The sequence below is a fragment of the Mytilus edulis genome, chromosome 9 (genome assembly GCF_963676685.1).
Source record: "Mytilus edulis chromosome 9, xbMytEdul2.2, whole genome shotgun sequence".
Taxonomy (NCBI): domain Eukaryota; kingdom Metazoa; phylum Mollusca; class Bivalvia; order Mytilida; family Mytilidae; genus Mytilus; species Mytilus edulis.
In genome coordinates, this window is record NC_092352.1 from 6,054,234 (window position 1) to 6,070,147 (window position 15,914).

The window sequence follows — 15,914 nt, forward strand, 5'->3', positions numbered from 1 at the left end:
TTCGTGTTTTAAGCCCGGGATTTCGCCTCTCTATAGACAACAAGATAAATGACTTTTATCAGATTATCCAACGACAAATCAAAATTAAAAAGTTTTTTGGAGATTTATTTTTGCTCTTGTAAAGCTATATATATTTTTTTTTTTTATCTTATATGATTCTTAATATGAAATACTACAAATAAACTATCGGTTGCATGATGATGGTACGTTTTGCGTGTACACGAGCGAGTAATTTTATTTCTTTCTATCATTTATTCTGATTGGATGATAAAACGTTGATTTTAATTGGTTATCGTTTATTATATTAAGCTGCCGTTTCACGTGTGCTTCCTGTTTACTTGTACCATAGTTCGAAGAAAGAAGGGTGGCGGGAAACCTTTTAGGTATTATTTAACTTATTTATATTTAGTTTTTATAAAATTAGAGATGATTTTATGAAAGAAAAATTTAATAACTGTTTGATCACAATTATTCAAAAGCATGACAATCAAATATAATAATTGTTTTCTTATTTTATTAGTTGCATATTATAAGTTATATACAAATTGGTTGTTAGTGTATACATATGATATTAACAGATACTTAAAAAATGACATTTAATACATTTAAAGTATACAATCTGTAGTTAGGACGTTTGTAAAGATTTAATAAAGTAAACATTAAGTAACTTAGTAAGTGCATCCTGATTGTACATTATTTACTAAAGGATACATGTAGATTAAGGGATCAAATAATTTGACAACTGTTGAGGGTAAATATGATGTTTGTCGGAGTATATTTATATTATTTTTATCATGTTAAAAACAGTTTATAAGGCAGTTGATGTCTTCAATTATTTCTAATTGATTAGTATTTTGACTGACAAAACTTTTGAGAAATGTAATTAAATTTGTTAAAGTTATGTAAAAGAAAAGTTAAGAGGTTATGTAATGAACAACAATCAATAAGTTATGTAAGCTGTTAAAATGGAGAAATATATTGAAAAATGTTTTTACTTACTAAGGCTGGTAAAAATCAGAATTAGTAATAGCAAATTACTAATAGAAGTTGAACACTTTTAAAACAGAAAATTTGTTAACTTTGAAAGAGTGGAATTGAAGGTGGCTCGAGAACACAGTTATTTTGTAGTGCATTTCTTTTAGACAATGAATTCAAATTACAAAAAAAATTGCACCTGCTATATCTCAAAAAGATTTTTACAGTGAAGTGTACTACTAGTGGGACAAATAATATCAAAATTATAGAAACTTCTACCAGCTCTCACTCAAAATATTGACAATTCTGTGTTAAGGGGGTCTAAAATTCATTTTGACAGCTTCAGAAGTAATTAAATTTGACCTTTTTAAACTGGACCAAATCACTACTTATCAAGATTCAGCACCCACGATAACTGTGTCCTTGGACCTGGTGAACTCCATTTCCTCATTAAATGTAAAGCGTTAGAATCTAATAGAAATATACTCTTTTGTAATTTAAGTGATTGTTGTTCCATCTCTTGTTATACGACAGCAACAAGAATTTTGGGATCGTATACATATGGTATAATGATGTCTGAAGACGCATTGATGTCCATACAATAATTTAAGTTTAAGTAAAATTGAGAATGGAAATGGGGAGTGTGTCATAGAGACAACAACCCGACCAAATAAAAAACAACAGCAGAGGGTCATCAACAGGTCTTCAATGTAGCGAGAAATTCCCGCACCCGGAGGCGTCCTTCAGCTGGCCCCTAAACAAATATATACTAGTCCAGTGATAATGAACGCCATACTAATTTCCAAATTGTACACAAGAAACTAAAATTAAAATAATACAAGACTAACAAAGGCCAGAGGCTCCTGACTTGGGACAGGCGCAAAAATGCGGCGGGGTTAAACATGTTTGTGAGATCTCAACCCTCCCCCTATACCTCTAACCAATGTAGAAAAGTAAACGCATAACAATACGCACATTAAAATTCAGTTCAAAAGTGAATGGATCTCTATGAAATTTTTTATGAAAGTTCAATACCACAAGAGAAAGGTTGGGATTGATTTTGGGGGAAATTAGGGGCCCAAAACAAGCATTTTCTAGTTTCAGGATAATAACTAACTTGCGTATAAGTATTTCAATTGCTCTGAAATTGTACCACAATGTTTAATACCACAAGTAAAAGGTAAGAATTCATTTTAGGGGTTATGGGGCCAACAGTTTAGGAATTAAGAGCCTAAAAGAAGCATTTTTCTAGTTTCCAGACAATAACTTGTGCGTCAGTGTATGGATCTCTCTGACACTGTACCACAAGGTTCCATATAACAAAGGGAAGGCTGGGATTGAGTTTGGGGTTAATTGCGCAAAACATGTACATGATGTAGGAATTAGGGACAAAGAAAGGGCTGAAAACAAGCATTTTTCTAGTTTTCAGACAATAACTTGTGTTTAAGTGTATGGATCTCTCTGAAATTGTATAACAAGGTTCCATATTACAAAGGAAAGACATGGATTGAGATTTGAGGTTATTGCTCAAAGTGGGTTTCAAAAAGTAAAGGGGGGGGGGATTTTTTTAGGGATTCAAATTTTTTTAATTTTTGGAAAGTTTCAAGAAGAAATCTTCAATTGCAAAGTATTGTGCAAAGGAATTGTAAGATCTTTGACCACATTTATTTTGTGTCGGAAACCTATATAATGTCAAATTAATGTGTAGCTCGAATAAGCAATATGTATAATTTCGAACATTCATTTAAACAAACATAGATCACCTTTAGAACAGAGAGTTTGTCAACTTTGCAAGGATCGAATTGAAGATGAATTCCATTTCCTCATTAAATGTATAACGTTAGAATCTAATAAAAATATACTCTTTTGTAATTTAAGTGATATTGTTCTATCTTTTGTTATTACATGTATGTCTGAACAAGATTTCATGTTGAAAAATAATGATACTGACATTAGTACTGTATGTGTAGCTGGAATTAGCAATATGTATGATACGAACATTCATAGGGTGACACCATTTATGGGCATTATGTTTTCTGGTCTGTGAGTCCTTTCGCTTGTCCGTCCCGCTTCAGGTTAAAGTTTTTGGTCAAGATAGTTTTTGATGAAGTTGAAGTCCAATCAACTTGAAACTTGGTTCTAATTTTAATGCCAAATTAGAGATTTTACCCAATTTTCAAGGTTCACTGAACATAAAAAATGATAGTGCAGATGGGGCATCAATGTACTTAGATGTACTTAGGACACAGTCTTGTTTTGGCCTGAGTTAACCAGTTCTAGACAATTTGAGTGTAGAAAATAAGGATGAAATACAAACAATTGTCAGATATAATCCAATAGTCCGATAAAACTTTTATCATGCAAAAAAAGCTATGCATACATGTAGATGAGTGTATTTATTTTATTTTACAGAAATAAAGAAGGAAAATGATGAACGGATCAGGAGATAGTTATTACCTTCAGAAGGACATCAAAGACGATGATCCAGAAATGACTGCAATTATTAGAAATGAAAAAAATAGGCAAATGAAAGGCCTAGAACTGATTGCATCAGAAAATTTCACTAGCAAGGCAGTAATACAAGCACTGGGTTCCTGTTTGACTAACAAATACTCAGAGGGGCAACCAGGTCAAAGGTGGGTAAAAAAGTTCATGGATTCTATGCAACATTTTTGGGGAAAGACGGCTTCAAGCCGTCAATCCCCTATGGGGTTGACCAGAGTGACACTCCCTCACATCATTCATTTTGTTTTTATACATGTTATAGTGTGGGAAAACCCCCAACAAATCTTACTTAGATTGAAGAGAAGGAGACCCAGAAATGAATAGTTTGACTTTAAACACTTTTTTACACATTTCCCTTCTGTTTCTCACGAAATTATCGTATCTTGAACTCTCCTTTACACTATTTACGTTTATTTAACAATCCGGAAAAATTAGTATGACGAGATATTCTAAATATATCCAACCTACATTGTATTTTATAGTGACGTCATTCTTGGAAGAAGCAGGGATATCCTTCACCAGTTCACTGGTTATTTAAATCATTCTTAGAGATCGTGCACTAATCACAAATTTGTATTTGTTAAATCTAAACATAATATTGTTTACTGTAGATGATTTAAACATCAACATGCAATACTTTAATTTGTAGGTCAACAACTTTCAAAATAAACAAAGATCGTGGGGTTACATGACACAGGGGAAAGAAACGATTTTATTACTTTTTTCGGGTCTCACTAATTAGAGACAAGAAGCGTCAAAAAGCGACAAGAAGCGTCAAGAAGACTATTTAGCGACAAGAAAAACATATTCTTCTTGTCGCTTCTTGTCGCTAAAATTCTTTTTGTTGTTAATTAGTTAGACCACTTGTTTCTGTAAAAATTCTGAGAATCTTCCTCCAATTCAGGAGCACCTCAATTGATGAGTAATTATCCACTAAAATAAAAGTTAAAGTATTTAAACACTTCAAATGTGACATTTCATTGGATTAGTAGTCTTCTATTAAAACTAAATTTTTGTGTACCTACATAATCATTGTAATGGTAAAAAAAAAAAAAAAAATTTGCATTTTTATAGTTTTAACATATATATATTTACAAATATTTCAAAATTATGATTTGGAAACAAGCTTCACACAGTTTACATCACTCATATTGTTTTTTTTTATTAGTACCTGTTTCCCTGTGATGAGAGTTGTAACTAAGAACTTTAACAATGGAAATTTAAAACTGAATAGATTTTTCAGTCCACACTTTCTAAAGAAAAAACTTTAAAATCCAAGAGTACTGTCACAAAAAATGGAAAATGGCCCTAGCCTGCAGTTCAGTGGTACACAATCAAGATTTCAAAAAATATTGTAGTTGTTGTGAAATGACAGAATTCAGTTGAGTTTTAGATAATTATAGCTATCAACTTTAATCAAATGTTTAGATTTAGAAGATGCAGATCACTTCCATTGGTCCAAATTGAATCCTAAACTAAGGAAATGAAATTACATAAACAACAATTGATTTCAATATTGTCAACCTTTCTACATGTTCTAGCGGTTCTCTTTTTCATTCTTCATATGTAAACTATCAAAAGATACCCCCCCCCCCCTTTCCAAAAACATAATAAAATAGAAACAAGGGCCGTCTTTCCCCTCAGAGCTATTCAGCTCTTTGATTTTAACGTGACATACAACATTGATCTCTCCTAGACTCTATGATAGGTATATGCTCATTTTACTTAAGCATTATAAGTATTTTGATTCATATGAAAGACACCCTATTAACATCAGAATTATATATTCCATAACATTTAAAATGATAACACCAGGGGATAAAACAAAAGTATGATTAAGTGTTGTGTTTCATATGTGATAAGAACTTGAGCAAAATTTACTGCTCTGAACTTTATTTGATGAACTGTGATGAAAGATAAAATGTATAATATACTCGCAGGTACTATGGTGGAAATGAATTTATTGATGAGATGGAAAGACTGTGCCAAAGGAGGGCTTTAGAGGCTTATAAACTTGATCCTGCAAAATGGGGAGTAAATGTTCAACCATTGTCTGGTAGTCCAGCCAACTTTGCAGTATATACAGCATTGGTAGGACCACATGGTAGAATTATGGGTCTTGATTTACCTGACGGAGGACATTTAAGTCATGGTTTTATGACACCTACTAAGAAGATCTCCGCAACATCTGTGTATTTTGAATCAATGCCATATAAAGTTAACCCAGAAACAGGGCTGATTGATTATGATGAACTCCACAGAAATGCCAAGCTGTTTCTACCTAAAATGATAGTAGCAGGTAAGAAAGGGTAGAATTTATCCAAACTCATGTTCAAGTTCATATTTCCATTCATGAAATACATTTTAAAAATCTTCAAATTCTTTTACATTTTTTTTTTTATTTCCTTAAAATGTAGTGAACAAATCTATTAGATTAAAACCTGTTTCTAGCTTAGAAATTGGTCTAAATTAATATTTTGTGACATTCTCATGAGTTTACCATTTAAGCTGAAAATACTGAAAAAGACATGCATAGAGGAGAGGCATTAAAATAATTTCTTATGTTTCTTGGCTTTCAGGTATCAGCTGTTATTCCAGAAATCTAGATTATGCCAGGTTCAGGAAAGTTGCTGATGAGAATGGAGCTTATGTGTTGGCTGATATGGCTCATGTCAGTGGATTGGTTGCAACAGGATTAGTGGCTAACCCATTTGAATATTGTGATGTTGTTACTACAACAACCCATAAATCACTCAGGGGACCCAGATCAGGAATGATCTTCTACAGAAAAGGTATGAAATTTATATAGTTGATACCTTTTATAACTTACTATTTAATGAAGTTTCAAACATCTGTTACTACATTTGATTACTATAAGAGTCTGAGAATAAAAATACTTAATACCTATTCTGGGTCAGATCATTTGAGAAAATTATTTGAAACAATTAGGCTAATTTAAACCATATTGCATTCAGTATAAGTAGTTTTGGTTTTATTTATTATTTTAACATTTCTTCTACATAGATTGAGGCTGTGTTATGCATGGTTAATAACCTGATTTTCAAATGATTGTTGAATGGCTCAATACAGAATCAATTGATGTTAAATGTCATTCTCTTTAGGTGTACGAAAGGTAACCAAAGATGGTAAAGAAGAAATGTATGATTTAGAGAAAAAGATAAATGAAGCTGTGTTTCCAGGGTTACAAGGTGGACCACACAATCATCAGATTGCAGGTGAGTAGAGTCATTATACATAAAACATTGAAAACATAAAATAAACTACAATACCCTTTTGATTTATCAGTGCAGTGCAGTAAAAAGCAAGCATGAGTATTGCATGGCAATACATTATCCCCTACTGGTTAAAAATTCATTGTATTAGAACAAAATTCTATCTTGACCTATAACTTGCCATTGTGTAAACTATATAACAAATTTCAAGTCAATATCTTCAAGCATGACGAAAAAAAGTGTTGAAAACTGATGATTTAAGTCCAAGGAGCAGAACACTGCTCAAAATCATCAGACTAGAACAAAATTCAATTTTGATCTGTAACTTGTCACAATAAAACAATACACCAATATTGAAATCAATATCTTCAAGAATAACAAAAAAATGCGGAAAACTGATTATTTTAGTGAATTTTTAAGTCCAAGGACCATAACTCTGCACAAAGCCATCAGGCCAGAACAAAATTTTAACTTGATCTGTAACTTGTCATGAGAAAACAAGTCCAAATATCATATCAATATCTTTGAGCATGAAGAAAAAAGTGTGGAAAATTGATTTGCAGGACTGACAGATGGACAGAGAGAAGGATGGAGTGCAAACCGAAAGACCCCTTCGACTTCGAGCTTTCTGCCAGCATTCAAATTCATCATGAATTTTTTTTTTTTTAATATTTGATACTAAAAATGTCAATAAAATCTTCAAGTATGTATGAAATAAAAGCTATAGATAGAAAAACATACATTGGTTTGTGCTGTACATGTATAGTTATTTGCAGATTAGTGTGTTTCATATTAATTTTCATTTTAAATGTATTTTAAAGTTTAATATTTGTGTTTTAGCTGTTGCTGTTGCCTTGAACCAGGCATGTAGACCAGAATTCAAAGTTTATCAAGAACAAGTAATAGCTAATGCCCGTGTAATGAGTAAAGTATTACAAGAAAGGGGATATAAGGTGGTAACAGGTGAGAATTTAGATACAATCACAAATTTTAACAAGCTTGTTACAATCCATGAGTGATGTGATTTGTTTTCTATCTGTAGACCAAATGTTTTTTTGCCCCTGCAGTCTTAGTGAAGGGGGCAATAAGTTTTACTCTTGTTGGTCTTTAAGTCTATCTATTTGTGCATCTCCAAATTGGTTATCCGTTCTCAAACTTATGGTTGCCTCAAACAAACATTTTGGAACTTGGAACACAAAACACTATTGGTAAAGTCACTTTTACCATTCTAGAGTTATGTCCCTTTACAAATTAAAAAATTGCTAAATTTATTGTTCCTGTTCTAAAAATTGAGATTGTCTAAACCAAATGTTATGAAACTTAAACACAATGCTAACCACAAAACACATATCAAACTAAAATTCGGTTGCGTCACTGACACTTCTAGAGTTAGCCCCTTTTAATTGGAAAACATGCTGAATTTTTCATTTTCATTCTAACATCTGACTAATATGTTTGCCTGAACTAAAGATATGAATCTTATACACAATGCTTATTTTACAATAAATTAATGTAAATGTTGACTGATGATCCTTATGACTCTAAACAAACATATATTTGCAATAAACAAAGAAATATAACAAGATGAAATAAATGCTAAATTAGACCATAAATGATAACAACCCTAAACCATTCAGATGATTGTCAATAACAGCCATTAACCTTTCTAATGATTGTCAAACCAAAATTAAAGTAGATGACAAAACTCTTAAACCAAGTATATAATTAGGTAATGGTGTAGTGTTAAGAATGATCTCCTGGATGATATTACTGTCATGTCCCTTCATTCCAGTGTGGCAGAGGAAAATAATAATATTGCGACCCAAATAATGTAGTGAATAATTTTCAGTTTACCACCACTATTGGCAAAAGGTTGAATAATTTACATGTCAGAACAATATTATTATAGATTCTTGGTGATTCTTTCTTGTATCAATTTCCCAGACTTTTATTAAAAACAGCTGGAGTCTAAATGTGTATAAAATTATTCCAATGATGTATTTCAGGTGGTACTGACAATCATTTAATCTTGGTTGACTTGAGACCAAATGGAATAGATGGTGCTCGTGCTGAGAAAGTTCTGGAAGATGTTAGTATAGCTCTGAACAAAAACACCTGCCCAGGAGACAAAAGTGCACTTAAACCAAGTGGTCTTAGAATAGGATCTCCTGCTCTAACCTCCAGAAATATGAAGGAAAAAGATTTTGAACAAGTGTCCGAATTTATACATCAAGGTAAATTTAATTGTTTAACATCTTATACCTAAAGGTATTGTTACCACATAGAACTTATTATTATATTCATACATTAAAAATACAATAACAGATTTTTTCATGGATCATTGACTACTTGAAAAGATATTTTGTAACGTTAAATTCCCTCTTATTGTAAGTAAAAGGATAACTATATATAGTATGTGCGTACCTTGCAAGGTCCTCATGCCTGTCAGACAGTTTTCACTTGACCTCGACCTCATTTCATGGATCAGTGAACAAGGTTAAGTTTTGGTGTTCAAGTCCATAACTCGGATACTATAAGCAATAGGTATAGCATATTCGGTGTATAGAAGGACTGAACGGTGTACATGTCCAACTGGCAGGTGTCATCTGACCTTGACCTCATTTTCATGGTTCAGTGGTTTTAGTTAAGTTTTTGTGTTTTGGTCTGTTTTTCTTACACTGTATGCAATAGGTCTACTATATTTTGTGTATGGAATGATTGTAAGGTGTACATGTCTAGCTGGCAGGTGTCATCTGACCTTGACCTCATTTTCATGGTTCACTGGTCAAAGTTAAGTTTTTGAGATTTTGTCTGTTTTCTAATACTATATGCAATAGGTCAACTATATTTGGTGTATGGAAATATCTTATGATCTATATGTCAGTCGGGCAGGTTTTATTTGACCATGACCCCATTTCACCGTTCATTGCTCAGTGTCAAGTTTGTGTGTTTTGGTCTGATTTTCTTAAACTACATGTATAAGCAATAGGTCAACTATATTTGTTGTATGGAAGAAATGTTAGCTGTACATGTTTTCCTGGCATTGTTCATCTGACCTTGACCTCATTTTCATGGTTCATTGGTCAATGTTTAGTCTTCTTGGTTAATGTTAAGTTTATGCGACAGTTTTAATAAAGCTTTATAATTAGGACTATCAACATAATATCAATGATTAGTAAAGAAGGCGAGACATTTCAGCGTGTGCACTCTTGTGATAATTGTCACTGAGCTTGTTAAATGTTCGTTACATTTTGTACTAGTTGCAATCGATACATTAAATGCAGAAACCTGAATTAATAAATTAATCAAATCATAATACAGCAGTTATACAGTCAGTGATTCTTTCCCGAGCACTTCTCCCAATAAAACCGACTGCCACAATATATCCAAGAGTTTTAAAAGTGGTGTTAAACATCAATCACTCATAGACACCTACAGTAGTATTTTTACTTATTTCATTTCAGGGCTAGTGATAACAAAGGAAGCTATGGAAGGTTGTGGACCATTACTGAAAGATTTTAAGGCTAAGATAATAACAGACGAAAAGATTAAACAGAAAATAGCAGCACTGAAGGCAGATGTTGAGAAGTTTGCCATACAGTTTCCAATGCCAGGACTTGATGGTTGGTGAAGGATTTATTGGAATGACACTGAGGGTGAAAGTTGTAACAGACATGTGTTGTAGTATCTGCTATGTTTTAATGGCATAATTTGTGGGTTAATAAATACATAATATAAATATTAATTTTTAAGAATGATGTTGGGAGTAAAAATGACATGGTGAATTTATTTAAATATTTTTAAAGTTATCGTGGATGTTTACAATTGTGTATATTTGTACTGTTTAAATGATGCATGCAGAGAATGATTTAGAAAGTACCAGTATATGAAGAACAACACAATTTTAATGTTACATGACAGAACTTGTACATGACTTAATTGTGATATTGAAATATTTTCCTTTGTTAATGTCAATAAATTCAAGGAAGAAATTGTTATGGCTGATGATTTGTCTAGGTTCTTTGTGTGTTCCCAGGGTACCATATTTAAATGAACTCAGCTTTTTGTTGTATTTGTTTTGTTTGTTTGTTTAATTGATGGAGTGTAGTACCACTTAATATGCATCTGCAAACTTCCATGATATTCATTTTTGTTTGGAGGGGAAAATTATGTCAAGGGTAAACAACAACCCTTTAGACTGTTAAAAGATGACCTTTGTTGTTAATTCATACTTAAAGGTTCAGTTCACTTTACCAATGTGCATAACCAGAGCAAGGCCCTATTTATGTATGAAACGATGAGTGTTTTAGCGTTTAATTTATGTTAAAGTTTTATTTTTACACGGTGAAAAGATTTGAGATTAATGATGTTATAGTTGTGTTTTTGTCTTGTAAAGATGACCTGGTTATAGCCATTTGTCCCTCCTCAGTTATTTAGAATATAGGACCAAAATTGACCATTAGTTATCTGAATATACAATTGTCTCAAAGAATATTCAAGATAAAATAGTTATTCTGAAATTTTGAATGATAGGAATTTTGACCAGTATCCATGTCTTATTGGTAGGTTCCCAGGGTGATCCTTAACCCTCTTATTTCTATGTTGGAAGTACCCCATAAATACCTATGCAAAGTGATTTTTTTTAACTTTGAATAAAGTACAAATTATCAATGCATTGTACATGATGTTATTTCCTAGCTGGGTTACAATTGTTAGTTTTTTGTTACTGTTCATAATCATGTTCATTCAATTACAAATGTATTAACGAAGTCTATAAAAACAGTCTGGAACAAAAATGTTTTCTATTAGATAGTTCCACACAACTTTATTGAAGGTGATTCTTATCTTGTTTACTTGACTTGTGTGTGGCAATCAAAATTTTGTTTTTTCATTACCATTTTCCATTGTAGTCCTCTTCATACCCATCATATAGTACAATGACAATCTTCCTATTCACCGTTTCAGAATCTTATGCATTCTGGGTAATATTTATAAAAGTGTACATCAAAACATCCTAAACAATTGAAATTCAACCAATGAAGTGTTATTGTTATTTTAGGGTACATTGTACTAACAATTGAATTACCCATAGTCCTTTAGATTCTGAAATGGCTCATTACCTATAATTTATTTTTATAATGGTTGATCTCTTAAGAAAATTCTTAAAGACTTCAACTGTAATATCTTTCTATGTCATTATGTGCCATTGTTTAGGAGCTTTCAGTAAGTATACGGTTAATCTTTTTTTCTTCTGTTTGAAAGATCTCTTAGATATTGAAATAAAGAGTTTGAAATTATGTAAAGGAATCATGTGAAGAAATCCTTTTTATTTATTATAATTGAAACATTTGTGATTGTGCAGATTAAATCTGTTTACTGCTTTTTTCTTCTTCTTTATCTTCATTTTGTGGAGAGGAACATTTTTGTATCACACAGAAACAACCAAATAAAAGCAAGATACAAATAAAGATTTAGTTATTTTTAATTTCTATTTGTCCGTTCAGAACAGAAAGGTGATAGTGGATGTGCGTAAAGTTAACTGCTACTTGTGCATATGAGGTTAGGTTTTGTGAGGTAACGATTGCATGATGTCTGTTCTAACAATATAAATGATGTCATTTTTATACGCCCGGGACGGGACGTATTATGGTATACCGTTGTCCGTCCGTCGTCCACACTTCGGACAATAACTCAAAAACACCTACACCAATTTCCATGAAACTTAAGTGAATTGTTTATATCTATTGACGTAAGCTCCCTTTCGTTTTTTTTTAATTTCAGATTTTAAGTTTTGGATTTATGGGGCTTTATTCATAAAAAAGGGGGGATTTTCAACACTTCGGACAATAACTCAAAAAGGCTTTCACCAATGTCCATGAAACTTTGGTGAATTGTTTATATCTATTGATGTAAGCTCCCTTTCGTTTTTTTTTAATTTCAGATTTTAAGTTTTGGATTTATGGGGCTTTATTCATAAAAAAGGGGGGATTTTCAACACTTCGGACAATAACTCAAAAATGCTTTAACCAATGTCCATGAAACTTTGGTGAATTGTTTATATCTATTGATGTAAGCTCCCTTTCGTTTTTTTTTAATTTCAGATTTTAAGTTTTGGATTTATGGGGCTTTATTCATAAAAAAAGGGTGATTTTTAACACTTTGGACAATAACTCAAAAAGGCTTTCACCAATGTCCATGAAACTTTGGTGAATTGTTTATATCTATTGATGTAAGCTCCCTTTCAATTTTTTAAAATTTCAGATTTTAAGTTTTGGATTTATGGGGCTTTTTTCATAATAAAAGGGTGATTTTTAACACTTCGGACAATAACTCAAAAAGGCTTTCACCAATGTCCATGAAACTTTGGTGAATTGTTTATATCTATTGATGTAAGCTCCCTTTCAATTTTTATAAATTTCAGATTTTACATTTCCGTGTTATGAATTTTTATGCTTAAAAAAGGGGGGATTTTTCCAATTTTGGGACAATAACTAACACTTTCACAAAATTTTATGTATGGATGAAAAATTAAAGACAACACCCTTAGTTAAATTTGAGGTAGCCTTAATAGTGCCAATTTTTTTGGGCATTTTTATTTATTATTTGGGGGGGGGGGGGTATTTGACAGGGCTCACACTATTTCTAGTTGATCATATAAATTCATTTAAAGCATAAAAGACAAGTTAAAAGAGCAACGGGCGTATCATGCGCTAAAGCGCAGCCCTTTATTAAAGTTATCTTAAACACAAAAAAATTGACACTGATCAATGAACCGTGAAAATGAGGTCGAGGTCAAATAAAACCTGCGGGACTGACATATAGATCATAAAATATTTCCATACACCAAATATAGTTGACCTATGGCATATAGTATTAGATAAAAAGACCAAAACTCAAAAACTTAACTTTGACCACTCAACCATGAAAATGAGGTCAAGGTCAGATGACTTCTGCCCGCTAGACATGTACATCTTACAATCATTCCATACAACAAATATAGTAGATCTATTGCATAAAGTATGAGAAAAACAGACCAAAACACAACAACTTAACTATAACCACTGAACCATGAAAATGAGGTCAAGGTCAGATGACACCTGCCAGTTGGACATGTACACCTTACAGTCCTTCCATACACCGAATATACTAGACCTATTGCTTATAGTATCTGGGATATGGACTTGACCACCAAAACTTAACCTTGTTTACTGATCCATGAAATGAGGTCGAGGTCAAGTGAAAACTGTCTGACGGGCATGAGGACCTTGCATGGTACGCACATACCAAATATAATTATCCTATTACTAATAATAAGAGAGAATTCAACATTACAAAAAATCTGAACTTTTTTTTCAAGTGGTCACTGAACCATGAAAATGAGGTCAAGGACATTTGACATGTGACTGACGGAAACTTCGTAACATGAGGCATCTATATACAAAGTATGAAGCATCCAGGTCTTCCACCCTCTAAAATATAAAGCTTTTAAAAAGTTAGCTAACGCCGCCGCCGGATCACTATCCCTATGTCGAGCTTTCTGCAACAAAAGTTGCAGGCTCGACAAAAATGGAAGTTATCTTCTAGAATTGCTGTGAAATCAACTACATTTTAAGAATTCTATCTGCGTAAAACACTACCATTTTGTACCTAACTTGGCCTGCATTATACTTTTTATAGAGTTCCACTATAACATGACAGCAAACCAATTACAAGGTTCTCAGCTCGGACAGGCACAATAATTTGGAGATTTGAAGCTTATAATGTTAATCTTTAACAAGAATGCAATTGCTGAAATGTCTCGGCTTCTTAACTAATCATTGACATTATGTTGATAGTCCTCAATAGAAAGCTTTACTACAACTTTTACATAAACTAAACATGATCCCAAGAAAATGAGGTCAAGGTCAATTATACCAAACGAGAAATAAATGTACACCTTGCAATCATTCAGTACACTAAATATAGTTGACCTATTACTTAAGTTTCTAAGAAAGACAACCCAGAAAACTTAACATTGACCAATGCATCCTGAAAATTAGGTCAAGGTCAGATGAACCATGCCAGGCAGACATGCATTACTAGATTTATTTCACTTGACTGGGCGGAGTTTAAACGGTTCGCTCACGACAGACCAGTTTATCTATAGATAGGTGTTTCTGGATAAACTCGCCAATGAAGTGTCCAGTTATTGTCATTGGTCTGGTAAAAATATGTAAACAGCAAGCATCCTTATCACACACATCTTCAAATACTGTCCTTATGCAAATTAAAAAGTAAGCTCTGCCCGATCAGTTGAAATAACATAGGTAATACAGCTTAAAATCCTTATGCATACAACAAATATACGGGAAGTTAACTTTTTGCTTATGAAAAACACACTGAAACACAAACATTAATACTGAGCAATTAACCGTTAAAGTGAGGTCAAGGTCAAATAAAACCTCAAGACTGACATGTACATCATAAAATATTACCATACACCAATATAGTTGACCTATTGCATATTGTATTAATAAAAAATAAACGAGGCTCTAAAGAGCCTGTGTCGCTCACCTTAGTCTATGTGAATACTAAACAAAGGACACAGATGGATTCAAGACAAAATTGTGGTTTGGTGATGGTGATGTGTTTGTAGATCTTACTTTACTGAACATTCTTGCTGCTTACAATTATCTCTATCTATAATGAACTTGACCAAGTAGTTACGGTGGAAAATGTTAGTAAAATTTTACAAATTTTGTGAAAATTGTTAAAAAAAAATGACTATATAAAGGGCAATAACTCCTTAGGGGTCAATTGACCATTTTGGTCATGTTGACTTTTTTTTAGGTCTTACTTTGCTGTACATTTTTGCTGTTTACAGTTTATTTCTATCTATAATAATATTCAAGATAATAACCAAAAACAGCAAAATTTCCTTAAAATTACCAATTCAGGGGCAGCAACCCAACAACAGGTTGTCCGATTCATCTGAAAATTTCAGGGCAGATAAATTTTGACCTGATGAACAATTTTCCCCATGTCAGATTTGCTCTAAATGCTTTGGTTTTTGAGTTATAAGCCAAAAACTGCATTTTACCCCCATGTTTTATTTTTAGCCATGGCGGCCATCTTGGTTGGTTGACTGGGTCACCAGACACATTTTTAAAACTAGATACCCCAATGATGATTGTGGCCATGTTTGGTTTAATTTGGCCCAGT

At 32.5% G+C, this 15,914-nt stretch overlaps 1 protein-coding gene across 1 annotated transcript; it reads left to right on the top strand.

Moving 5' to 3' along the window:
- The first annotated feature begins 279 nt into the window (after positions 1 to 279).
- On the top strand, positions 280 to 12,181 carry LOC139489462 (serine hydroxymethyltransferase, cytosolic-like). The gene is made up of 8 exons (XM_071275855.1): positions 280 to 383; positions 3,388 to 3,611; positions 5,421 to 5,779; positions 6,060 to 6,272; positions 6,603 to 6,716; positions 7,554 to 7,676; positions 8,720 to 8,947; positions 10,178 to 12,181. Exons 2-8 carry the CDS (start codon positions 3,403 to 3,405, stop codon positions 10,342 to 10,344), a joined length of 1,413 nt encoding a protein of 470 aa, XP_071131956.1. The 5' UTR covers positions 280 to 383; positions 3,388 to 3,402; the 3' UTR covers positions 10,345 to 12,181.
- The last annotated feature ends 3,733 nt before the right edge of the window (positions 12,182 to 15,914 follow it).

Coding starts and splice junctions, on each gene's coding strand:
- LOC139489462 (XM_071275855.1), top strand. CDS start 3,403: ATGATGAACGGATCAGGAGATAGTTATTACCTTCAGAAGGACATCAAA. Junction 5,780..6,059: donor ACCTAAAATGATAGTAGCAG/GTAAGAAAGGGT, acceptor CTTGGCTTTCAG/GTATCAGCTGTTATTCCAGA. Junction 6,273..6,602: donor AATGATCTTCTACAGAAAAG/GTATGAAATTTA, acceptor CATTCTCTTTAG/GTGTACGAAAGGTAACCAAA.